General features: G+C 35.0%; 1 protein-coding gene across 16 annotated transcripts in view; it reads left to right on the top strand.

Moving 5' to 3' along the window:
- Positions 1-27,808, top strand: part of EPHA5 (EPH receptor A5) — a 319,713-nt gene that overhangs the window by 131,978 nt on the left and 159,927 nt on the right. For 10 of the 16 annotated variants that reach the window (XM_021101383.2, XM_003129048.7, XM_084973902.1 and 7 more), the window contains exon 4: positions 24,064-24,219. The exons of the other annotated variants lie outside the window; for them this stretch is intronic. In XM_021101383.2, coding sequence (XP_020957042.1) covers positions 24,064-24,219 — 156 coding nt within the window. The remainder of the gene's footprint in view (positions 1-24,063; positions 24,220-27,808) is intronic. 16 annotated transcript variants of the gene reach the window in all.

The raw sequence follows: 27,808 nt of genomic DNA, 5'->3' as shown, positions 1-27,808 counted from the left end.
TGTAAGGATAACCTGACCCCCTTGCTGTACAGTGGGGAAAAAAAAAAAAAAATTGCAGGACATTCACTTAAAAAAAAAAAAAAAAAAAAAAAAACCAAATAAATAAATAAATAAGTAACCTGGCAGAGAAAAATAAATATTTCATGATATCACTTATCTGTGGAATCTTAAAAAATATTTTGACTTATAGAAATGGTAGAATGGTGGTAGAATGAAGGAAACAAGGAAAAAGTTGGTAAAAGGGTATATACTTTCAGTTATGGAGAGGATCTAGTATATAGCCTGGTAACTACAGTTGATAACACTGTGTTATATGGTTGAAACGTGCTAAGAGAGCAGATACTGAGTTCTTACCCCTCCCCAAAAGGGTAATTATGTGAAGTGACAGATGTGTTAATTAGCTTGTTAGAATCCTTTTACAAGGCACACATATATCAAACCATCACTTAGTACTTTCAATGTATTGCTACTTTGTCAATTATATATCAACGAAACTGAGAAAAAAGAGAACGCCTCTCTATTTTGTTTTAGCAATATATTATTCCAGATTAAATGAAAACAAAATTTTCTAAATTAACGTTATCTGTGTAAACAATTTTTTTTTTACCAAATGTTCTAAATTTATTTGAGTAAACAAGTTAGTTTATAAACCTCAGGCATCTATCTGAACAGTATCAGTGTGATTCCTATATTATTGAGATTTACTTTGCTTTTTTTTTTTTTTTTTTTTTTTTGTCTTTTTGTCTTTTCTAGGGCTGCTCCCATGACATATGGAGGTTCCCAAGCTAGGGGTCTAATCATCAGAGCTGTAGCTGCTGGCCTATGCCAGAGCCACAGCAATGCTGGATCCTAGCCGCATCTGCAACTTACACCACAGCTCATGGCAAGGCTGGATCCTTAACCCACTGAACAAGGCAAGGGATCTAACCCACAACCTCATGGTTCCTAGTTGGATTTGATAACCACTGAGCCACGACATGAACTCTGAGATTTACTTTGCTTTTTAAAAATTTAAATAAATATGTAAATTTTATAAGTGTAAATAAAACTTTTGATTTCACCCAGAATTTGCAGTTATATTCACAGAAGGTCATAGGTAGCATATTAATTTCTTTAACTTTCACAGAGTAATTTAATGGAAAGCATAATACTTAGTTGGGCATTTGAGCCATTTATGATTATTGAGTAAATTAAGCAAGTTTGGACACATATTATGTTACCTCAATTTCATTACTAATCTTTCTAGAGACACCTTTAAAACACAGTGCAATTTCGGATGAGAAGCACTCCTTTCTTAGCTAAACTACTCTCTGTTGCTTAGTGGGAAAACTCTCCACCAAGCTAGCTCAATTACAGAGTTAATATTCATAGTTTTAGGTATAACACTCTGCCTCTCATCAAATAACAAGAGAAAATACTAGATAATGCATTGCTATCTTATAAAATAGTAGTATAGAATTAAAAATTTGAGTTCTGTTTCTGGCATTTCTACTTACCTTTTAAAAATGATTTTTATTTTTTCCATAATAGCTGGTTTACAGTGTTCTGTCAATTTTCTTCTGTACAGCAAAATGACCCAGGCATACATATATATATACATTCTTTTTCCATTTCTACTTCTGTGTGTCACTTGGAGCAATGCATTTAATCATGCCAATCCAAAGTTTCCAAATATTAAAGTAAAGGTAATAATATTCATCCTGCCTAGCTTTTTTAGTTATGATAAAATGAAAGTCTTCTAAATTTTAAAATTCTGGAGTTCCCATCGTGGCTCAGGAGGTAAAGAACCCAATATAGAGTCCATGAGGATGCAGGTTCAATCCCTGGCCTTGATCAGTATGTTAAGGATCAGGCATTGCCACAAGCTGCAGTGTAGGTCACAGATGAGGCTCAGATCTGGCATTGCTGTGGCTGTGACATAGGCTGACAGCTGCAGCTCTGATTCAACCCCTAGCTTGGAAATTTCCATATGCCATGGATATGGACCTAAAAAATAAATAAAATGAAATAAAATTATGTGTACAAGTAAAACTAATGCAAAGAATATTCCAAATGGAAAAACAATGTCATAAATAAGTTGACTTTTCACATCTGTTAAGGGTCATACAGCAGATTTCTCAAGGATAAAGAGCTCAGGAGCTGTCTGGTCTAAGTTACTTTTGCAGAATCATTTGTCTCAGTATTGACTTGGTACTTAGAATGAGAGCCTGAATTGGAATAATTGAAATTGAAGTGGGAAGAGTTACCAACACAAGGAGTATAAAAGGGAAACAGGACTGAGTGTATGAAACAAAGTAAGGAAAAGTCAGAATGCACTTTTGTTTTTTTTTAGCTTCTTTGTAACATGGTTGTACTATTGACCAAAATGAGGTAGATGAAAAGACAAGCCAGTTGAGACTTGGAAAAATGAATTATGTCTGAAAAATGGCTATTCAGATGCTGGCAGTAAAGGAAATAAAAGTGATTTTTTTTTTTCAGGGCCACACCCAGGGCATATGGAGGTTCCCTGTCTAGGAGTCCAATCGAAGCTACAGCTGCCAGCCTACACCAGAGCCACAGCAACGCCAGATCCCTTAACACACTGAGTGAGGCCAGGGGATGGAACCCGAATCCTCATGGATACTAGTTGGCTTCATTCCCGCTGAGCCACCACAGGAGCTCCCAAGCCTTCATTCTTTTTTTTTTTTTTTTTTTTTTTTTTTTTTTGTCTTTTTGTTGTTGTTGTTTTGTTGTTGTTGTTGTTGCTATTTCTTGGGCCGCTCCCGCGGCATATGGAGGTTCCCAGGCTAGGGGTTGAATCGGAGCTGTAGCCACCGGCCTACGCCAGAGCCACAGCAACGCGGGATCCGAGCTGTGTCTGCAACCTACACCACAGCTCACGGCAACGCCGGATCGTTAACCCACTGAGCAAGGGCAGGGACCGAACCCGCAACCTCATGGTTCTTAGTCGGATTCGTTAACCACTGCGCCACGACGGGAACTCCACCAAGCCTTCATTCTTAAAGAACCTCCTGGTTTAGTCTTCTAAGACCTCTGGAACCCACCCACATCAAGGCAGGAAAAGGAGGGAAGGGCAGAAAGGAAAGAAGGCATACCTTGCAATTAAGTCAGCACTCTTTAAAGCACTTTTCTGGAAGCAACACGCAAGTTCTACTTTCATCTCATTGAATTCTCCCTGCTTTGAATCTATGAGAAGAGCAGTTACATGTGGCTTTAGAGCTGGGTACACTGTCACATTCAGTATATAGATTCTGTTCCTGAGATAAAAGGAGAGAATGGTTAGTGCCTGGAGAGCTGCTGCCTTCACCGTATTATTATTATGCATTGTAATTAGTAAGAAGCTTTTGGAGGCTGAGGCTTAGAGATGAGGTTATTTATATAAAGACAAATGCATAAGAAAATCACTGGATATCTGTCATTTAGAATTTGCTTTATACCCTTTTAACTCTATACAGATAAACTGTTACCTTATACAGTCTCTCAGTTTATTCTGGATTTCTGTAATTTATTCAGCAATTTTCCACCTGTCCATCCATTAAAGGACATCTGTCCATCCATTAGCTCTGTGTTGATCACATTATTTCTTTGCTCCCCTGTGTAGATACATACACATATACAAATACAAATGCACACAAGTTTACACACATAAACCATGGCTCCGTATATTCACCAATTAAATTCTAGATTTGTCTGGACTTCAAATTTAATCATCATATTTGGAATCAACTTCTTACAGTAACAATCATTAAATCTATGGTGTTAGTCTGTTTCTTTTACCTGTTTTAAGATTATGCTTTTTTTTTCTTCTGTTACTTGGCGTAGCTCTAAAAGCCCTAATAAAGCTTTGTAGATTTTCTCTAACTGGGTAAATTATTCTTGGATTTCATCTTCACAACAGTTTGTACTAATTGTATTAATTCTCTTTTTAAAAACTCCATTATAGATGTTTCCCTAGTCAGACTAAGAAATATGAAACCAGAGTTATTTTATTACACTATTCTGTTTCGTGTGGTACCTGTCACAGTAAATAATAGTTATTTTTAATTGTGAATATTTAATTGCTTTCTTAATTATTTATATATGCAAGTGTTAAGTTTGGGTCTCATTGTTTCTAAATTTGTAAGATTATGTCATTTTGAATTGGAGAAGATCCCTTCCCGATGGTAGATTTTGGTTCATGAATAACACCCACCAGAAGTTTGTAAGAATGGATCACTGAGTCCCTTAGAAAATTTGTTATGATAATTACAATCACTATATTAATCTAATTTATTTTGTTTGAGCTAAGCATATTTTAGTAGAGGAGGGGTAATATATGTCCATATCATAGCTCCAGTTTTACATATGCAAGCACATTTGTTTGACTCAAAGGTTGGAAAATTCTTGCCTCAACAGAGATTTTTTTAAACCATGATATCTATTAATAAGCTGTTACATACATTCATTATGTGTGTATGTACCATGTACATAATGAAAATTATTAATATCTATAGTAAAAAGACCAGGTATACTTATACACAATCCCTCTCTGTTTCTCTTGTTCTTTGGCTCTCTGTCTGAAGGGAGACAGAGCCTAACTTGATAGGCTATATCTGTGTGTGCATGCGTTATGTGCATATATAATGCATGTGTTTATGAACTTCAGAAGAAACAATAAATTTATTGACATTGATGTTAGTATATAAGTACAGATATGATTTCATATACATCTGATTGGGAAAAAGTATGCTTTGAAAAACTATTTCAAACATTGGACCAGTGTGAGGGGATGGGGAAAGACTGTAGATTTCTGCAGTTGTGTTTATAGTCTTTGCTTCTTTTCATAAACATTTCTTGAGCACCTATCATGTGTCATAAATTCCTCCAGTTGCTTTTGTATATCCTATGATCTAGCTGCTGTAATGGGAAAAAAAAATTACTGTTACATTCACCAGGAAACCACTTTTAAGGTTATGAGATGTTTTAAATAAAAATATATTTTTTTAAACACGAAAACCTCAGAAATCTCTTTTACAGTTACCTGACTACTTTCTCGCTTGACTGTTTATCACTGACATTGTGGGCAAGGGGTTAATTGTAATTGCACGGTCACCTGGACTATCCTATAATTTGAAGTAGAGTCCCCTCTGCTGTGTCGGGCTCAGCAGTATATTATTTCCGAGCATTAGCACCAGGATGCTCTTTAAATCGACTATGGAGCTGGGGAAGAAGTGATTTACGTGCTCGATTTTAGTGCTCCTCTTGCTGTCTGCTTCAGGCCACTTTCCTATGAATAGCCGAAATGTGAACAGAATTAAAATTTAGATGCAACCAAAGGTGAAACAAATAGCATGAAACAAACGGAAATGAAACCAATCCCTGACTTGCATATTTGTTGACAGGGATATAGTATGTAAATCACAGGGCATCCCGAACAAGTTAGTTCCCTCTTGGGAATTCTTGAATTAAACATTAAAAGATGGATTGTAATGAACAAATGCCTCTACAGATTGAATTTTCTACAGATTTTTTTTTTTTAAGCAACAAGGGAAAATGAAGACTTTTTACTTCCTCTTGAGGATAAAAGCAGAATAGGGGAGAAGGTGACTTAACCACATTTCTTAAGAGTACATAAAATGTACTTTAGGAGAATAATTAGATTCTTTAAACTTAGAAATAATGATTTTTTTATCTTAACAAAAATTAGTGCCAAAATTAAAGCACATTATTTTTTTTTTATCCAATTTTGGATTAATTAGGCTAAATCTGGAAGCTGTTCATTTCTTCTCTGGTGTTTTGGCTCACAGCACCTAATGTTTTATCAATGTGCAATGCTTAACTGTGTCCCCCTTTTATAATATTATTTGCAAACATCCACAGCAAGATTATTTCTCATTATATAAGAAATGGCTTAGAAAACATTTTGGTCCTGCCATTTACTGGTCAAATGATTTTCTTTCAAGATGACCATAGCTTAAACTCCCACCAACATAATAAAGTAAATGAGCAGATAATACCAAACCCTTGAATACTTAAAAATAAGGGTGCCTAGAGCTCTAATTCCTGGCACGTTCTAATCCTCTCAAGTTTTCATATCAAACCATATAGGTATGATTTTTAAAAGAAATGGTTCCTTTTTTAGTTGTTCTTATTTATTTAAAAGTCAAGTCCAAGTGCCACTCCTTTTTCTGAGTCTTAATCCTCCCAAAAAGTAAACAATATCTTGAAGTTGTCTTTTTGTACTTCCTGTGTATGGCATATGTGTGTCCATGAGGCTCTGTGGGTTTGTATGTGTGTATCTCCAATCCAGTATATAAATATGATTTCTTAGTTTTACAAAACTTAGGTAATTGGAAAATAATTTATGTATAATTTTACAACTCTTTTTCCTATCAACTTATTCTTTATGTTTTATGCCTTTGATAATAAAAATCTAGTTTATTTCATTTCATTGCAGTAATGGTATAAAACTATAGATCATGTCTCATTTTTTTCACTATTGCAAGCAATAGCACAATAAATACCTTAATACATGGCTCTGGGCACATCCGTGAGTGTTTCTCTAAGAGCTATACATGGAGGTGGAATTTAGGCAGTTATCTGCCTAATTTCTCTCAAATGTTTGCTTGTCCTTAGCACTATGTACAATTTTATTTTTACTGCTTGTTCACTGCTGTCGTAATATCAATATTTTAAATGGTTTGCAGCCTGATATCTATGAGTTGGTAGCTAAAATGTATACTTTCCCAATTATAGGTAAGAATGAACATCCTTTTTTTTAAATATTTGGTGAAAGTAGAGGGTTTTTTTTTTTCTCTCTGAAATTCCTGTTAATATATTTTAGAAAGTTATTTTCTGGATCAATTGCCTTTATCTTATTGAAGATGAAGAATGAGGTAAAAGAAGGAAAATGAGGGAGAATTTGTATTTTTCGAGGAGGGTAGAAGTTAAGCAGAACTTTTAGTCATTTGATGCAGTTGGCATTTAGGTGATATGATCTACAAATATGCGAGGCATGGCATTCATAGCATTTTAATTTCCTTAAATTGATAGCAGAGATCATGCTAATTTTCTTTCCCTAACTGCTTATGAACTATTGTAGATAATTTTTTTTTCTAACAATGAAAATTCACTAAGGAAAGAATAGCTTTACAATTGTCTCTTTTTAGACATTTTAAGACATAAATCTCTATCTCTAATAAAACAGGAAATAAAATTAGTTTGAGAGCATTGTAATTCTTTGAACTTAAATTGGAATTACAATATGTAGGTTGCTTTAACAATTTTGCTGCTTTTGCCCCTTCGTTATAGCCAGTGTGTAGGGACACTAAACCCTAAGCTCCTTCAGAGTAGATACTCTGTCTGTCCTCTTCTTTGTGGTCCTGGCACTTAGAACAGTCATGTACTGTGGCCGTGGGTCCTACTATGTCTGAGACAGTTAGAGTTGTCTCCTTTTTTATTTGTGTAATATTAATAGGGCCCCTTTCACTCTTAAACTTTTCCCAATTCTGTCAATTTATCTGATTATCTCTAAGTTTTGGTAGATGAAAATTAATAATATCTACCATCAACCAAATACTTGCTATATGGCAAGTATTGGTCTATATATTAATAATTCATTGTAGTAATACAGTGAGGTAGAGAGTGGTATTATAGTATGTTTTATACAAGGGAACTGAAGTTTAGAGAGGATAATTTGCCCAGTAACTGGCAAAACCAAGTGAAGGATTTTTATTACTCATCTCTATAACCTCAGTACTTAAGAAGTAGCCAGCTATCAGGAGATTTTCAAAACATCTTTGGTGCCTTAGAGAAAGATATAGAAGAACAGATTCAGAAAAATCCCATGGTACTTATTTAAAGCAAAGAAAGAAATTTGATATGCTATAACTTTGATTATTCTTATACTATTCCTTCAACGGTACCTTCATGGTTTATTCATGCCAAGGGGCTTCTCTTGGAGAAAACGATGAGTCTGTGTGTTTTAGTAAGGTCATTGTGTTTTTATTTCTTTATGTTTTTCATTTGAGAAAGTCTGTACTTCTAAATGTGAACACTTTAAGGCAGATCACTGCTCTTTAGAGTATAGTAAATAGCTTTTCAATGGTTCCAAAGGGTGTAGTAGGTTACTTAAATGGGCCGCAAATGTGTATCTGTTCAGTTTAAGAGCAGGAGTTTGTAGCAAACAGATTGATAACTGCTGTAGACAGGAGAAAGAATACATCGTATAAAAATGTACCATCCTAAAATATGAGAAGCTACATATTAGATTCATGATAAATTTTAAGTCCGTCCTTTTAAAATTGTATCATTATCATGTCATAGGCCTGGGGACAAAATAATCAAAAATTTGTGAACGCATGAATGAATGAACAAATGAATGAAATTACATTATAGTGTTTCTTTTTCTCAGACACAGTCTTAAAGACAACTTTTAAAAAAATCATAGCCTTACCCGCCAAATGCCACTCTGTTAATACAGCAGTTACAAGAGATGTCTAGTTAAGTCTTTTAGTAGATGGAAAATTGCATATTTATAAGCTTTTTAAATCTTCTACTACCTTCAGATATGGGTTCTTCTCAAGGCACAGGATACATACTGTAGGATTTTACAGGGAACTTAGGAGATAATGTGTTATGGCAGATATTTTTAAGAAAGGAGACAGGCAATGCCTTATAAAAAGATGTGACGTTTATATGATGAGTATCATTGTGGAATAGAAGAAATATTTCATTGAAGGATTGGATACTTTTAAACACAAAATTCAGATGCCTCTCCTTTGCATTGTAGAAACAGCTAGTCAAATCTGTTATATGTACTCACAGCCTCAGTATTTTAACTGCCATATGATCTATTCTTGGGAAAATATTGGTGTGAGTACTTGAAAAAACTTCTTGATCGATATAGAAAATTATCAGGATTTTATTCGGAATTAAACACATTGAAACTACACAGCTTCACAAAGGGTGCTATGTATGCATCTGCAAATATTTAATTTCCTTTATCTGGAGGTCATTTTCTGACACTCCATTTGGCTAATCCAAGTGCACTGGGTCCAAACAGGTAAGCTGGAATATACACCAAATAACTTTGATCTTCTAGGAACTTATAGTTTGGAGAGAAAATATAGATAAAGCTATCAATACAAAGTTGAACAATGTGATGAGTGATATGTAAATGTACACACTACAAATAACATAGAAATACATGTCTGTTTAGTATAAAAATACAAGACAACAATAACGGACATTATATGTTAGCATTTGAAAGGATCCCATCTTTGTCTGCCTAGTCATCTTTGGCTCAGTAGACAAAGTGCAGCCCAGTATCTCTTTTGCTCTCTAGACTTTTGTCTCCAGGCCTCCTTTCTCCTTTGACAGAGCCACTTCAACATATTTTATTTTTTTTTTATTTTAACCCATACCTATTTTAATTTCACTACTCTAAATTCTCTATCCCACTCTCACTCCAATTGTTTGATAGACTTCTTTGGGTTCTGTGCCCATCGAAAATATACTGGAAATAAAAATACAGTGAAAGCAATGTGAACAGCTGTAAAATTTTTTTATGTACATTTACAGTGTTTTTAGAAGGGGAGACCAAGTTGTTTTTCTAATCAATCATTTTTAATTATTTCTAGGCATTTCGTAGTTTGGTATTTACACTGAAACTTTCAAAAGTTTTTATAGTGCTGGCTTAATAACCTTCGCTCTTGTGATATGGAAGTAAAGCATCCACCCTTTCTCCTCTTCTTTGTTCTAGGTTAGGAAAAAAATGCCTTTGAACTTGAAAACTTGCCTCTAGGCATCCTGTGTATTAAACCTCTTACTCAGTAGTTTTCTTTTTCTCAGGAGGAGCTAGAAGCAACTAAAAAAATCAAGAGGAATCTGAAAATTCACCAAAGCTATTTGGAACGTCCTTTTTATTACCTTTGTAAAGCCTCAGTTCCACATTGATAGCTCCTGGTCTCTGATATCCCGACTGTTTCATAAAGAACAGCATTGTACAGCATCAGCTTTTGTAAGCTCAGTTTAAAACTATTTTTCTATTTGCACATTCGTTATAAAATATGGTTGCCATCTCATAACAAATCAACTTTGTTTTTCTCAAATGAGTCTTTCATCCCAGCTAGCAGGACATCTTGCCACATACTGTTTACAAAGGCTGACAGCCAAAGAACTATAGGAAAATTAGCCAGTTCCCTCCATTACAGTAGCAAAGAGAAATGAAATATCAGGCCAAGTTGAAACATCTCCTAATCTTTGTTTTTATACTTTGCTGCTTCAAAGATAAAGCACTGGGTCATCCTGAGAATGTATGATTACAACTAACTTTACACGAAGAACCATGGGACAAAGGAAAAATACCCATAGTTGGCATGTGCAGTATTTATTACTTTTGTGGGCTCCTGGCAATGTATAATACAGATTATATAATATGGTATCTGGTACATTATGTTACATTATATTAATATATGATATGATTATGCTATATCATATATTAAATATGCATTTAAATAATATATAGTGTTAATCTAACCACCAATACTCTGTGATTAAATATTAAGAATGGAGAAGTATGAAAAAAAATTAATCCACTAACTGATCCTAAATTAGCAGCCACCTGATAATGCTTTTCTTTTATATCCTTTGCCTCTTCCTGTTAATCATGCTTTCTAGACTTCCTTAATATACTCTCAAATCCCAGGATATCACTTATACTAAGTGACTTAAAATAAAATGCATGATGTGAGACCACCTTATTCAGACTATTGTGTAAGTTATATTGAATCATTTCAATTGAAATGAATTGTAAGAATAGAAAATAGAAATGAGTTAGATAAGGAACAGTGGCACCCTGTGTAAGGAAGGTGTTGGTAGTGGACAGTGGTGTGATATGAACAGTTATAAGTCATCATGAACTAAACAGGGCCTCTGCTGCTTCCATTACACTAACTAAAAACCTTATGTCATTCATACATTTGCATTAAGGAGGCACAGTGGTTTATGTAATGGAAATATTGGTTGAATTGGATGACACTTTAAATCTGTTCTCCACTAACCACATAACTCAGATCATATGTTATTCAAAAGTCACCATACTCTGGAAAACTCATTTTGATGGCAGAGATAATTTGAAGAAGGGTCAAGATAACTCTTTTAATTTCATTTAAATACAGAGAAGTCATTTGTATACCACTATGGAATATAGAGGTGATAAAGATGAGGAAGGTAAAAAAGGATGATAACAATGTCAAGTGTAATTATTGAAAATATGTATATTTACATAGTTCATCTACAGTTATAAATTACTTTAGAAGAACCCAGCAGATCAGAGAGGAAAATCACTATCCTGCAATATTCTCAAAGAACTGGGACACAGACCAAAACCTCCGTGGAAGACACAGATTGTGTTAGAGGCAGTGTGGAGACAGACTGCAATTTTTCAGCACCCCAAGCAAATAGAAATCCATTAGTGAGATCTCAAGACTTTTTTTTCTGTTGGGTTCAGTTCCAAAGATAGGTGTTGTGAGAGTTATAGCTATTGGTTAAATAAAAAGAATTTTCAAATGGACTGTGAAATTTAAAATGAAGGAGGAAGTTGAGTTACGTAATGATTTTCAGAATCAGAGCTTCCCAAATCAGGCTCTGGCAGCACTAAATCTGAGCCTCACAGACAGTGGCCTGAGCACTGCCACTGAACTTGCTGCAGGCGAGTGCTTTATAACCTGTTGATGGCGGGCAGTGGAAAGTGGGTTTGTCAGGGTGGGAATGGCAGCTAGATGACATGAAGAAGAGGAAGGCAAATGTTTACTCTTGCTTCCCTTTTGGGAAAACCTAAGCAATGGTAACTCTCAAATGGTTAGGACCAGGGTAGTTTTAGATTTGGTGTTTCTGTAAAGCTTTATTTACAAGCTCAGCTTTCTTTAATTTATGTGGAAACTTAGACATGAAGAAAAGTAAATGTAAGTGTTGAAAGAAACAATATTTCAGGTTTCCTCAAAGATTACATGGTCGCTCCAGTGGCTCACACTATATTGTATGATTGATATTTGCTGGGAAAATAGAACTTAAATGTTCTCACCCAAAATAAATTTTTAAAGATAGCATGGGAGATCTTGCAGCAGTCACTGTGAAAAATAAAATCTTCTGGATGGAGGAGAATCTGGAAAATGCAATGAGGAGCAAGAGGGACACTTTGTCCATTTAGAAGCCACCGGTAGGATGCCATGTGAGATAACCATCCCCCGCTGGCCTGTTTGTGTCTTGAGGAGGGAACTGTGTGTTTGCTAGAGCTAAAAAGTAAAGAAAAAATGAAATAAAGATTGAGGATGCAGGAAATTTTGCTGATAATTTTTTGTTTGTTTTAGGGCCAGACCTGCAGCATATGGAAGTTTCCAAGCTAGGGGTCTATTCAGAGCTATAGCTACCAGCCTACACCACAGCCACAGCAACACCAGATCTGAGCTGCATGGTGACCTACACCACAGCTCATGGCAACACGGGATCAGATCCTTAACCCACTGAGTGAGGCCAGTGATCGAACCTGCATCCTCATAGATCCTAGTCTGGTTTGTTACTGCTGAGCCATGATGGGAACTCCTGATAATTTGAAGTAGGCTAAGAATCACAATTTTAAGTTTCTAGGTGAAGTGAAGAAGATGGGATCCATAAGAGGGGGGATATACAGAGTTATATAGAGAAGATGACTCATGAGGTAAGGGACATCATGGTAGGTAAAGGGTTCTGATATGTATAAAGTGCCTATGACAGGATCTGGTATTTAGTAAGTACTCAATTAAGTGTCATGTATTGACTTTTATTATAAAGTGATTTCCCACTGAGTTTTTTTGATTCCTATGACAAAATCATAATACGTGTTAAAATGATTTAAAAGACTAGACGAAGACTAATTATTGAGACACCTCTCCAAAATTTTTAAATCATGTAACAGCTGATTCAGTTAATACCTTGTTTCTAGGCATAGTTTCTGTTCCCTTAAAGGAAACACACAAAATATGTGAAATATTCAAAAGTGCTTAGAAATCTTCATGTGACGTATTCTGCTAAAAATATAATTTATCAGAGCTAGGACTGATTCCATTTAAATACTTACTATGTCTGGGGAATCGTTTATAAAGTATAGAGACTTCTCTACTATTTGTGTGCTCATCAAAATGAAAATCTATCGAGACTATTGAGTTGCTCCTTAAGAACAACACGTGTAACTTCTTATAGCGTTAGACTGGAGCCCTAAAATGTGGGTAAACACATATGACATAAATCATCAAAATAAGTTCTCCCAAATGTCATATTTCCTAACCGCAAATTACTCCAATTGTTTAAACCACATCATAATTTGAGAATCCCTTTTGCTGTGCAGGCTCAGTGCCAAAGCTGTACGGCAGGCTTGATCACAGGATTGAAAACTCAGTTCTAAGTAATCCATCCCACATCTGGCTTTTGGAAAGTCAGATTCTCCTCCAGATTTCACCAGTACATTCATTTTTAAGTTTTGCGTACAGGATAGATTTTGCAAAAGTTAGGTATATTCATTTATGTTTCATGTTTAAGGCATATATGTTGATGTTTAAGTGAGTCATTCTTGTATCTAATAAAACACTACAGGCTTTATATTTAAAATATCTTTAAAACTGTTTATTGAAATTAATATAGTTCATGATGTACTTATCTTTTACTCATTTTCTCTATATGTTCACCAATCACTGGCAATGCCAAGTTTACTGGTATGTTAAATAGTTAATAGTAACTCCTGATAATGATCAATTTAGGGCATTTTTAATAAGAAGTTTGAAGTATCATGACATAATGACTGCTTTCCAAAGGTGATTTCTAATTTTATTCCTGTTGATTTTTACCATCATTTTTGATAAAAATGCCATCATGAACTGGAAAGAATTTTACATTTTACAGTGGAAAAATGCCGATGCTCCCCAGGACAATTTATTATTTATTTATTTACTTTTTGCTTTTTAGGGCCGCACTTGGGGCATATGAAAGCTCCCAGGCTAGGGGGTCGAATCAGAGCTACCGCTGCCAACCTATACCACAGCCACAGCTATAGCAACTTGGGATCCGAACTGTGTCTGCAACCTACACCACAGCTCAGGGCAATGCCGGATCCCCAATCCACTGAGCGAGGCCAAGGATCGAACCTGCACCCTCATGGATCCTAGGTGGGTTCATTAACTGCCAAGCCATGAAGGGAACTCCTGTTAGTTAGTTTTGTCCATCTTTGAGTGAAAAATGGGAAGGTACAAAGTCAAGTGGCACTTAGTCCACCCAAGTGTGAGTTTTCCTTCAGAAACCAAAATGAAAGCTGGGGTGAAAATGGGGCTGGGTGTCTTCTTGGGAACGAAGGCTGACCAAGCCAGAGTACTTTAAAGAACAAAGAACCAGAATCTCTTCAAAGATAACGATCATAGCAGATTGGGGACAGGTTTGGGCACAGAACTGGGTCTGAATCTCAGCTTTGTTCTTAGGTATATTTCAGGGGTTTACTTTAGTAAAAAATGAAGATGTCATTTTTTACCTCATAGGTTTCTTGAGAGTTTGCACTGAAGAAATGCAGTTAAAGTCTATTTTAGTAAATTATCCAGAAATTTGAAGATACAGTAATTAGTAAATAAATAGCTGAAAGCTGTGCTTTGAGTCTCTTGGCAGTATCTTTGTATGCTAAGCTCCCAACCAAAGACAACCAACAGTGTCTGGAATTTTGTGTGTTGGATTCTCAGTGTGGAGAACCACCTTCTCTTCTCTGTGCATACTCTTCCCAATAGAGACTTTATTTAGTCCTATGGCTTTAAATACTCTTAACTTCAGCCCAGACTTCCCTCCCAAATTCCAGATGCGTCTCTCTAGCACTGTGGTTGATATCTCCACTTGAATATCTCATTCTTCTCACATATGTCCCAAACTGAATTCCTCATCTTCCCCTGAAAATCTGCACCATCTTCAAGCTTCTTTATATTGATGGAGATGATTTCACCCTTTCAGTTCCTCTATTATTTACTCCTTTCTTTATCTGATATTCCACATCCAGTAAGTCAGCAACTGCTGTTTTCTCTACTTTCTATGCAGCATCCAGTGGTTTCACACCACTTCCACTAGTATCACTCTGGACCAAATCAGCATCATTATTCTGGTGGATCATAGTAGTAGCCTCTTAATTATTCTCCTTATGATATTTTCCTCTTTTTTCTATTAAAGTTAGTTATCAAGTCAGAAGCCAATGATCCTTTAGAATTGTACTATATATTTTCTCCGAGTAAACATGAAAGGTTTTACAGTACCCTTCAAAGCCCTTTGTGATCTGTTGCTCACCACTCATTCGGCCACATCCCTTAATACACTTACTTTTACTACCTCTGCTCCAGCCACTTCTGTTCTTACAAGGCCACTAATTCCATCATGAGGGCCCCATCCTCATTCTTCATCTATTAAGTTACTCCCCACAGGCCCCACCTCCTGATACCATCACATTGAAAATTAGGGCTTCAGTTTATGAAATTAGAGGGCACAAAAACATGTAGTCCATAACACATACCCTCCTTTCAATATCAATTTTAGAGGTTTCATGCTGAAAAATATTTCAATGTGGGAAGTTCCCATTGCCACACAGCAGAAATGAATCTGACTAGTATCCATGAGGACACAGTTCGATCCCTGGCCTTGCTTAGGGGTTTAAGGATCCACTGTTGCTGTGAGCTGTGATGTAGGTTGCAGACACAGGTCAGGTCTGGAGTTGCTGTGGCTGTGGCATAGGCCAGCAGCTGCAGTTTCTACTTGACCCCTAGCCTGGGAACTTCCATATGCCACAGGTGTGGCCCTAAAAAAGAAAAAAAAAAAAAAAAAAGAAGAAAGGGAAGAAAGAGAAGAAAAATATGTCAATGTGATACATTCATAATGTAAAAAAAAAAAAAGAAGGAAGCATAAAACTTGAGGTTCTGTAAAACACTGTACATGCTTTCATCAGCCTCTGTTATCTCTAACTTTTAGGTTAATCATTCATGTTATTGAAATTGTACTGTCTTAGAAGAAAAAGTTTCTCTAAAATTAATATTATGCTACAAAATTATAATAAAATTAATATATCCCACATCTGTAGATTCTCACAGAGATAAAGATATCTAACTTCTGAGGGGTTTTTTGTTGTTGTTGTTCTTGTTGTTATTGTTTAAAGAAGGGAAAATAATCATGTTAAACTTTAGCCTTATAAAAGTTTGTGCCTGATTGCTTTAGAAAAGGTAAACCTTAAAATGCTGGCAATTTGTTAAAGTTTCAAATTATAATGAAGTAAACATTTTGAATTTGTTTATTCCAATTTGAGCCTATGTTTAAACTTTCCCATAGTGTGGTGAACATCTAGAATTAGAATGGATGATGTTAGTTAAGGTAATGGTGAGATACTCAATGTTGCACAATTGAGTGGAAGAGGTGAAATCTAACACCATCACTGCTACCAACAATAAATACTTTCCATGGCAGGTGGTTCTGTAAGGTTTATTATTGTTTTGAAAGTGAGTTTTTAATCCTTTTGAGAATAGTTTAATAATATACTTGAAAAAGTATAATATTGGAATCTCTGATCAGAATTTTAGTCCTAAATTACTATACAATTTTGGGCAGGTTATTTAATATTTTGTGTCTTAGTTAAATAGTTAAACATTCAGAAATGTCTTCTGTCATTTAGATTTTAGGCTCTTTAAAATGATGCCTTGTCTTTTACTCTCACTCATGTGTTACTATGGTTCCTTCAATGGAAGAACAAAGGGAGGTGAGAGGAGTTTCTGCTGATCATTATCTAAAAGCCTAGTCTGTGCATGGATAGTCTCTACCATGTGACAGCCACTTGTAAGGTCATTTCTAGTTCTATAGTCTTGTGATAGTGAATATAAACCTGTTCTGAACTGAAGTGGATAGACACAGAGGAACTCAAAACTTGAGGGCCATTGGCATGTTAATCATAGTATTCATCATTTTATAAAGAGCTATTATCATTTATTGCATTGTGCTACACATATATGGGTATGTGTATTACACATTGCCTATATCTATATCTACGTATGTATGCATTCCAATTATACCCTTGCAAATATCCATAAAAGAGCTACTGTTTTACAAATAGGGAAACTTAGTATCAAGGTTGTAAAGTATCATCTCAAGGCTTATGTGGATACAATGTGAAATTGCTAAGATTTGAAGTCAGGTCTATGTAACCTTATAGTCTGCATTCTTCTAATTAAAGAGGAGGTATTCTTTGGTCACACGGACTGAAAGAGTTAAAAACAAGCCCTGTGGAGAACACAGTAATGAGAAACTAGTAGTGAATAAGGTCCTACCAATAGCAGTCTGGGTTACCAGAGATTTCATAGAGTATGCTTGAAATGTTCTCCACAGTCCTCAAACCCCTAAATGGTTAACCAAGGAGAGAGTGGCTATTATCCAGGAACAAGAAAGGTGGTGCCTGAACACCTGCGGTCAACAGAGCAATGGTGAGAAAGCTGAGCTATGTTACCAGACACACCTGTGCTCAACCTCCAGCTTCTTTACTTACTGGCTGTTTGTAAGAACTTAGGAAAATTGCTTAGTCTCTATGAAATGTAACTATTAATAGCACTGCCTCTATGTTATTATTATTATTGTCCTAATTAAGTGATCTGTATCTGTGTAGAGTTCTACTCACTGACTGGCACTAGTGGATGTGTTGAATATATGTCAGTTTGTTTTATGAGTATGGCTATTATAATTATTTCTATGTCATGTAATTATAAAAGAGAATGTTGGCAAGATGGTGGCAGCATAATAATCACAAAGTGACACTAGAAAAGGAATATGCTGCAGAACATCATCTAATTTGGATTAAGATTATAACCTTAAAGTCTCAATTTCCATATTACAAAATAAAGAACTCCCTTTCTAATCATTCCTGAGATTAGCCATTTAGAGTTATTATTTTTCTGGCTCCCTTTTTCTTCCTGCTCTGGCTTCTGAAAAAAAGCCAAGCCCCATTCTGGTTTCAAAATTGACATCTCCAGATAGCTAGGGCATAAAAATAAACTTTGGGAATGATTGAGTAATTGTATAGCACTGATCACATTAAGCTAAGAAGAAAAAATAGGTGACCTGAAAATAGACAAAAAAAAGTAATGTAATATTTGTAACATATAATGTTATGAAAAATATTCGTGATTTTGCCTGCTAAAACTTTCTAGAAATAAGGTATATTATTAAAAGACAGTCTTTACCAAGTTATTTTGAGCCCAGATTTTACATTTCATGAATAAAAAATTATGCCCCTAATGTTGACATCTGAAATTGTTTAATTTGAGACCCAGTAGGACAGTTGCACACTGAAAATTAGGGGCAAATAGATGGCTGTTTTTGCCAAATTAACTGCACTAGTCAGTTGCTTTTGCTAATTCACAGACTTTCAATTTAAAACAACATTTCATAGATATGGATTGAACATTTGCAAAATGGCTTGATTCAATTTAATTCTCAGTGTATAATTTGGAGAAAATTTAGAACAAATACATGACTTATGCATCTTTTATACTTTCACTGTATTTTATATTTATATAAGCCAGCTACATCCTATATCCAAGGATAATTTTTTGCAAATAATTGGATCAGTTTTTAAATACTTCTTTTGTTTTAATGCAACTTACAGTTTTAAATACTTGCTGCAGTTATTTTCTCTATATCTATGCTTTTTAAAAAACTGTTGTTGACGTTTTATTGAAACTCAAACATAATCAATCTGGGAAGTAATTTTCTGACTGGACTGAGGAATGAGTTTTCCTTTGTTATAGTTGTTGCTTGATGTTTAAAGAGAAAATGATCACCAATGCATTTGTACTACACAGAGAGGCCTTTTCTTTATTCCACAACAGGACATACTTAATCTGTACTTTCTCATCGTATTCAAGGAAATATAATTTTGTTACACAGGTGGTATCATCTTTAGAGTCAATGAACTAATGCCCAGTGCTACATGGAGAAATGGTCATAGCAAAAGGCACTATTTTTTATTTTTATCATATCTGTCAAGGTCAAGATCCTGAGCCAGGCCTTGCATATACTTTCATAACAAATGTTGTGTTGGATTCTTTTTTCCCTTAAGTTTTATTGCATTTCTTGAAACATACTCACTTCACGATTCGTAACTGGACTTATTCTGTGAACATACAGACAAGAGTTATGCTGGCTTTCACTACCAAATTCTAGTAATACGGGTATTTCAAGTCAAAGACACAGGCCATAAGCTTTTCTTTCAATTATAAGATAAATCATTCAGCTTAATATTTAAATGGTACATCCCACCTATCAAGATATAATAAAATATTATTTTTAAAATAATATTATTTTAATATGTAATATTTAAACAATTCTAGTTAACATGCTTTTATTAAGTTCTTGCTATACCGTTTAGACCCTGAGAAAGACATGAATATACTATTTATGCCAGTTCATACTGATGAATATGTGCTCAGTACAAAGAACTATGCTTCATATGATGAAAAAATCAAATGAACAGTTTCCATCCTCCAGAATGTTTGTGTGAGTTGGTTGTAGATTAGAATTCATACCACAAATGACAAAATATTTTCATTAAAGGAGACGCTAAATCAGTGGTTTAAAGGTCTAAAGAACGTGGAAGGAAAGAATATGTAATCCTGGATTCAGCACAAACATCGTGAAAAAGGTAGCACCTAAAATGAGCCTTGAAGTCTGGACAGAATAGGAATTATTAAAAATAATCCCTTCCCTTCAGAGGACTGCTAAAATAGTCTCATGAAACATGTTAACATTGGGTACATTTTTTGGTCTCCTATTCCTTATCCAACTTAAGTGGGCTTGCATAGTATTTTCAGATAATAGGTAACATTCAAATCTCGTGTGAAATAACTTTGCTCTAAAATATTCCTTTATTTTTGAAAGAAATATATCAAGTTGGAATTTAAAGAAATTTTACTGCTTGCCTAAATAATTATTTGTTGAATGTTGTCATGATTAAAGTATAAAAAGTAGGAGTTCCCTGGTGGCCTAGTGGTTAAGGATGGTGATATCACTGCTGTGGCGGGGATTCAGTCCCTGGCCCAAGAACTTCCACTTTTGAATGCCACAGGAGCAGCTTAAAAAAATGGTGTAGAAAGTAAATTTCGCTTTTTTTGACTATTATTGATTTTCTGTCTCCCAAATATTTTGTAGCTTCAAGGTATAGAGTAGAATTTTTATTTTCTCACCACAGTACAAATATTCCTTGCCACAGAGCTTGACAGAAAGAGTGCCCTTAAAAAATAAACAACACTCGTAGAGTCATCCACATGCATTCAAATTCAATCCAAGTCCCTTAACATGGACTACAAGCTCCCCCCCGCCCGCAGTTGACACTTGTCTTTTTGCCTAGAATGCTTTTCCTGTAATATAAGAGGCAGATAAAGGAGTTGCTCAAGTGCTAGAAATTATAAGCATGTTAATATGAATGGGAATAGTAGGTGTGTTAGGAGATCACATATAAAGGGTTTCTTAAATATTGTATGGAAATATGTAGGCTATGCTAGCATTTGGTAGTAAAATTAACTGGAGCTTCTAGAAAGAGGACATGAACAAATGCTTGTGGATAAGTATGGCAACAAGATGGCTACATTCTCACCAAAAATGGTTGCAGTGGAGTGGAGTGTGTCAATGTATGGTGTAAAATGAGTTACTGGAAATACATGCATAGGAAAATAATTTAAGAATTGTGTTCAACAAAACAGTTTGGTAGCTAAGGGGAGAAATGAGATCAAGCCAGGTTGATAGCTTTGTTATCATTATGTGTTTTGTTTCAATTTGTTTCCATTGACAAGTTCTGGAAAATAGTGTCAGGCTCCTGTGAAGGAATTGATGAGGGAGGGAGGGGGGGAAGGAAGGAAAGAGAGAAAGAGATATTGAGAGTACCTCTTAGTATGTAAAAGGAATAGTATACACTTGGAAGATTACTCTCAGAGAGTTACAGGTAGGGTTCCTAATTCAAATATATATATATATTTATATTTATATATATATGTATATGTATATATTTTTGTTGTTGTTGTTAGGAACAAAGACACATTTACATTTTAACAGTAAGAAAGGTACAAGTGCATATAGGTTTGGAGACTTGGTGGTAGGAAAATAAAGTTCCTCTGTGATGACTTCTGTTTTCTCAGCACTCACAAATGTACCACAAGAGTCACAAAGGAACAGAGCTTATAAGGAGTTAGAAGAAAGAGGAAAAGCTGCAGTGATCATGTTGATGCTTGAACTGAAATTAATGAAGGAAATCACACTAAGATTGTCTAGCAGTATTGCATGTCCCACTTGGATTTAGGGCCATGATTTGAAGGCAGTAATTATAGTTTTGTGACATGAGTCTTGGACAACGTTGAACCCTACAGTCTTCCTCTCTATACCTCTATCTGGATTTCTTTAGCCACCTCAAATTAAATGCTTTAAACATAATCATTATCTTCCCCTGACACATTTCATATCTAGTGTTCTCTGTCTGATAAAATGGCACCAGTATTGCCTATGTAGCCAAACACGTTAGAGCCATTCTTAGGATTTCTCACTCATGCATCTAATCTATTAGATATATCATAAATCTTGCTGATTTTTCTTCATACTCATCTCCTAAATTCACCGACTCTTTTATTTTTTTTAAAAAATCATCTACTCTTACCTATCACCATTGGAACCACTCTAGTCCATTTCTGGGCCAATGCAGCAGAAACAAAAGGGCTAAATGCCTCCATCCATTCTCCTTTCCAGTCCATTGCCCACACTTCTGTGAAATGCTTTCTTAAACACCACTTTCATCTTATTATTTCCCTCCTTAAAATGCTGCAGTAACCTCTTTTTAGCCATAAATTAGAAGTCCCTAGTAATAGAAGCCATAAGGTGTTTCTGACCTATTATCCTCTTCCCTCACTTCATCTCTGCCTCTTTATTCCTGCTATCTCCCTGCTGAGTTTCTTAGTTTTCTTCATCTCCCTATTTGTTCATTTCCTCTTTTGGTCCTTTGAAGAGATTTTACCATCTAAGACACTGCAATACTCTTTCTCCAAGTAGGTACTTTTCCTAATATTTTACATCTCAGCGTGTCCATATTCACCCTCATGCACCTCCTGTTTCAATATCATCACATTTATAATTATTCATGCAGCACCTTTAAGACTCATAAAGTCAGAGCCATGTCTATCCTTTTTACCTTCGTGATCCAGTAGCAAGCAAAATTTCTGGTCTACCACCTGCTGAAAGCATTTCGTTCAACTACTGAACAAAAGGGTGTATTTATCTACTTTCTACTTACATTTATATTATTTCCTATTTCCAAAGTTCCCATGGAGGATTGAAAAACAGTGATACAACTTTATATAGGTGTTATCATATAAAGTCTTAAAATTAAAAAGCACTCATTCAAAAGTAGTGACTTTATTTCATGAATGATAAATGATTTCCAAGTATGCAGGATGTGTGGACTGACAGTTTATGTCTTTGAAAGCAAATCATGTTTAAAGTGAGAATGGTTTTACTGGAAAGGATAAAAGATGAAAAATTGAATAACTTAGCTAAGAATGGTACTAGCTGCTACAGCAATCCTATTATAAGAAAAATAATATTTTAAATCTTCTTCTAATCGTTTAACTACAAGAATGTCCCTAATACTATCAAAAAGCTCTTCTTATCTTTCAAATACCTTCACATTCTCTCTGAATTTATAAGAGCATTAAGGCTTTGCTATCTTTATAATTAGATCTACTAAAAAAGTACCTTCTCATTTTTGTCAATTCCTGGTAATTCATGGTGATGGCAGAAAGCCTTAGGATGGATTACTAAAACCCCAGATCATTTAGAGCACATGAATATTAGCACCAATTTATTATGTCTATCAAAAATTCTATTGAAATACAAGTTTACCTTTAAGCTTTAGCAAATGTTCATTGAGGCTCAAATAAATGCTCTTCAATGTATATAGTGAATTTTCAAAATGGAAAAAAAATGTAGATTATTGATTAGCTTTATGTCAACTAAGCTCTAAAAAGTAATCAAACCTTTATTTTGATGGTCATCAGTTGGTCTATAGGGGGCAATTGGAATATTGACGTTTGGCTTTATTTCCCATTGAGAAAGAAAGATTCAAAAGTTTAGGGAATCTAAAGAATAAAATGATTTACTATTAGCATTTACTAACCTGGCCACCAGCTTACAAAAATATCAGAGAACATTTCTTTCATGTGATTCTAAATAGTTCAGCTACATTTTTTGTGACATGCTATTAATTCATGCATGTGTTACATTGCAGTATAGGAACACTTTCTGTGGTCACAGAGATAAGTACTGTGAATACAGAATTGAATAAGGTGTACTTTTTCCCCTTTATAATTTTTGTTGTGTGAACACAACTGACATTAGAACAGATGCATGCTGAATCAGTAAGAATCTCAATGCAAAGTTCAAAAGTGGAGTAAAATGTAAAACAAATGCCTAAAATCTGACTCCTCCTTAAATCAGTGTAATGTGAATGATATTCCAGCTCAATCATGCCTTCTCTCCATCCTAACAGTTTTGTAAGGCTTTTAGCACCTACTAATTAGCTTATTAATTCATCAACAAAATTTTGAGCACCTACTGTGTACCATGCCATTCTGAGCATAGTGAAAATTTTGCTTTTCTTCAACATAAGTTGTATTAATGATAGTGTAAATAAAAATTACACCAAAAGCACTACTTCAGTTTTAAATACATATAAGTATATACCATTCATTATTTCTTAGAGGCTCCTGTAGCATAAAAATAGTTGAAAATATATATGTACCAAACATGTTTAGTTTCAGTATTTAAAGTAAATATTTGATTATCTGAATTGACTAGCCTGTTACTTATGATTCAGAAGCTTATGAAAAATTTTTGAAATTAATGAAAATATGGTGTTATATGTAATCTGTGTATACTAGTCAAAATAATGACATTATTCACAAAACAAACACTGCATCTGTTCCAGGGAAAAGCTTAGTCTCTTATTTCTTTTGACAGTGTGCAGACCTGGGTTCTTCAAAGCCTCACCTCACAGCCAGAGCTGCAGCAAATGTCCACCTCACAGTTATACCCATGAGGAAGCTTCAACCTCTTGTGTCTGTGAAAAGGATTATTTCAGGAGGGAGTCTGATCCACCCACAATGGCATGTACAAGTAAGGAAACCCATGGGTATTTGGTGCTGCTCTCTTCCACCAGTTTGAAGAAAGAGCATGAGGGAGCCTGTACATTCTCTTACCATTTCCTCTAAAACAGGCATGTTTCGTCTTCCAATGTAGTTATTTCACCAGATTCCCACCTTCCTGAGTAAGCAGAGGTTTGAGGCTCTTTTACTGCTTACCTTTAGAGGCATCCATTTTCCTGAATTTCAGATTCAATATCTGAGCCACAAATATAGATTTTTTTCACTTTATTTTGTACTTTCTTTTAGTGTTCACGATAACCAACATGACTTTGGTAAATCCATTTCCCTGTTCCTGGTAAACCTTTTTATGCTTTCCTTCCTCTTCTTCTTCTTCCAAGCCAGCTTTCTGATCACAAAAACATGCAGTAACTTGTGGCACTTCCACCTTCTTGTTCTAACCTGCCCCCCCCTCCCAAGCTGCAAAGGTCAATTAGAAGGTCGTTTATAAAACAGGAAGCATTACACAAACATAGAGAATTGGGGGCTGTTAAATCAAATTTGAGAGTCAAATACAAAACTAGGTATCAGCTAGGATTTTCAGGTAGTTGTCGTGTTTGTTAATAGTGAGTATTCTTAGCTATTATTGATTATATTATCAGATAATCTTAGAGTAGGTGGATATTAAACATTTAATTTCAACATGTGCAGTGGATGTATCCACATCTATCAATGTTTTGGTGCTTCTGTTTTTCTAGTTTCCACATATTTCTGGCAAGGAAGCAAATTTATGTGTTAGTTTGATGACAATGCCTCTTTAGTTTTTCTACAGTCATACTCTCTATAGCAGAGTAAACAAAACAGAAAATGGAAGAACAGTGGAATCCCCTCTCCCCATAACATTCAATTTCCATTGAAGTTCCACGTTTCACTGTTTTAGATCCCAGTAAGTTGTAGTTGTTTTCAAAGCTGAAGACATAGTTTTTTGAAATTTAGTATTCTCTGGCTTCATATGTAAAGACATACATTTTCTTTATTGAAATAATCACAAACTGAAATTTTATTTGAATTTCAGTGTCTGAATTTCATAGTGGCAGTGAAATATACTTTTGTAATTTCTCAAATCATCCATATTAACTTTATATTGCTAGAGATCATTCATTTATCACATTCTGGTGATCTTATGGGTTAGATGATTACTAATTATAAACAATTCCTCTTCAAAGAAGTAAATGACATTATATACATTTTTAAGAGGATACAGTTGAATAATGGAGATATAAACTATGATTGAATGTGATGTACCATGGTTGCAATGGAGATTGCTTCAATTATTCAGAGCAAAAAGGAAGCCCAAATAGCAGGGGGAAATGTTGGCTAGACCATAGATTGATAAATTCAGGAGAGAAAACCATGTCTTGTCTTATTTCATGAATTTTATAAGTATCATTTTTCTTTAAGAAGTCCAGCCAGGATCTGCCTATTTCTCTGCATAATTGTGAGCCTCCCTTTCTGTAGATTTACTAGGTTTGGGAATTGGGGGGTTGAGGGGAGAGCTGTGCTCTGGTGACAAGGACTATGTAGCTCTCTTTTAGAACCTCTGTCTCCAAGTGTGTGAATTTCTAATACTGTGTTTCAAAAGAACACCTAATTTGTATGCACTTCTCAAAAAAAGACTATTGGGAGTCCTGTAGATGATCTTTCTAATATATAATCTCTGAGTGTGTGTTTTCTGTTTTGAATTTTATTCATAGTACTACAGATATTCATGAACAGATGAGATGGCTTGATTGATGTCTCTTTGGCTCTGTGGAATTAAATGTATGGTTTCTACTCCTTTTAATATTTTTCCGCTACTCCAGAAAACAAAATGTTATATAGCTATAGGAAAAGAAAAACAAAACTGAGATTGTAATGAATCTATTTAAATAAGGGTACTCCTCACAGCTCTGCTTTAGTTCACTCATCACATCTATTAACAGGGCAAGGGAATTGCATTACATTATTTTTAGATGCGTGTCAGTCTTAGTCTCCACTGGTTACCTCTCCTTACAGCTTCGCTTGAATATGAATTTCATTTTGACTTGGAGAGGCATTTGTGCCCCCACCAACATGCTGAGGGGCTACTAGCAGCAAAGTCAGAAGAAAAGGAAGAGTCAGACTCTGGTGCAAGTTAACAGCTGTAGAGGAAAGTTGTTAACTGTGGGTACATTTCAATTGGCAGAGACAAAAACATCCAGAAGTTTGATATCTTTCAAAGTAAACATATTTCAAGTACATTTTAAGAGTCCCTGTTGGGGCTCAGTAGGTCAAGAATCTGACTGATATCCATGAGGATGTGAATCTGATCCTTGGCCTTGCTCAGTGGGTTAAGGATCCAGCATTGTCTTGAGCTGTGGTGTGGCTCGCAGACGCAGCTCGGACCTGGCATTGCTGTGGCTGTGGTGTAGGCCAGCAGCTGCAGCTCTGATTCAGCCCCTAGCCTGGGAACTTCCATATGCTACAGGTGAAAAAAAAAATCAAGTATATTTTACCTTTTTATCAGAAGTAAACCTTTAACATTTTGACCTCAGATTACATTTTTTCTCCATAACATTCCACTATTAAAAAAGCTAATAGTGAAAAATACTTGTATTTCCATCTTAAATATTTGTTTCAACTTAAAAGTTTTATGTTGAAGTGAGGGAGGTTGTATGGAAAAATTCACAAGTTTCAACCCAAATATAGCCAAGGTTGGGATTGTTTTGTCAAAATTGACAACTCTTAAGTTATGGGGTTCTTTAAGTGACATTTTATAAATAGTAGGTAGCTTTCTTATTATTTTTAAATTTAGTCCTCCGTGGCCATGGCTTAATAAATGTTAGGTAGAATTGCTAATTTCTATATTTAGATCAGACAGTGTGTGTTAAGATAACTAAGCTGTGTCATCCTTAGTAGCTTAATTTATGCTTATGAACCATTCAGCTACCATCAGAGTCCATTTTATTCTGTGTCAGGAAATCTTTACTAATTCAGAAACAATTATAAATGGATTTTTCTCTTTGAGAACATCTGATCACATAATATTAGCAGCTGAATGAAGATGTAACTCTAAAATGTCAGAATCTACTATGGAGTCAGACAGTATGCAGTTAAATATTTTAGAGACATAATTTTTCTAGAGCAGTTTTAGTTTCACAACAAAGTTCAGAGGAAAGTATAGATATTTGGTGTCTATTCCCTTCCTACATACATTCATAGCCATGCCCATTATCAACATCCAGCACCAGAGGAATACATTTGTTTCAATTGATATGTAACCAGTTTTAGTTGTCTTTAGTCCACTATTACTTGCAGAAATAACAAACATTACTTTATTTCTAATATCAATTTATTCTGCTGATTTTTAAGGTCTGAACTGTGTTTTGGAGAATTATTTTAAAAATAAGTTTCAGATTTCCAATCAAGTAAAATTCAGTTTTGCAGAGCCACAATATTCAAACACTATCCATGTAAGCAAAATTTTATCACAGATTGTAATGTTGGTCAACTACTTAAATTTTAATTCTTTCTTGACATATGAGAAAGGTTCCAAATTCTGTTGGTGGTTTAATCAGTAGGTATGCAATTTGTTTTGAGATAAG

This window comes from Sus scrofa, chromosome 8 (assembly GCF_054392235.1).
Source record: "Sus scrofa isolate SSC_HxYL_T2T_F1_AM1 chromosome 8, Sscrofa_HxYL_maternal_Yorkshire_Landrace_v2.0, whole genome shotgun sequence".
NCBI classification, from domain to species: domain Eukaryota; kingdom Metazoa; phylum Chordata; class Mammalia; order Artiodactyla; family Suidae; genus Sus; species Sus scrofa.
The sequence above is the reverse complement of the archived record's forward strand: the minus strand, read 5'-3'. Positions and strand labels throughout refer to the sequence as shown.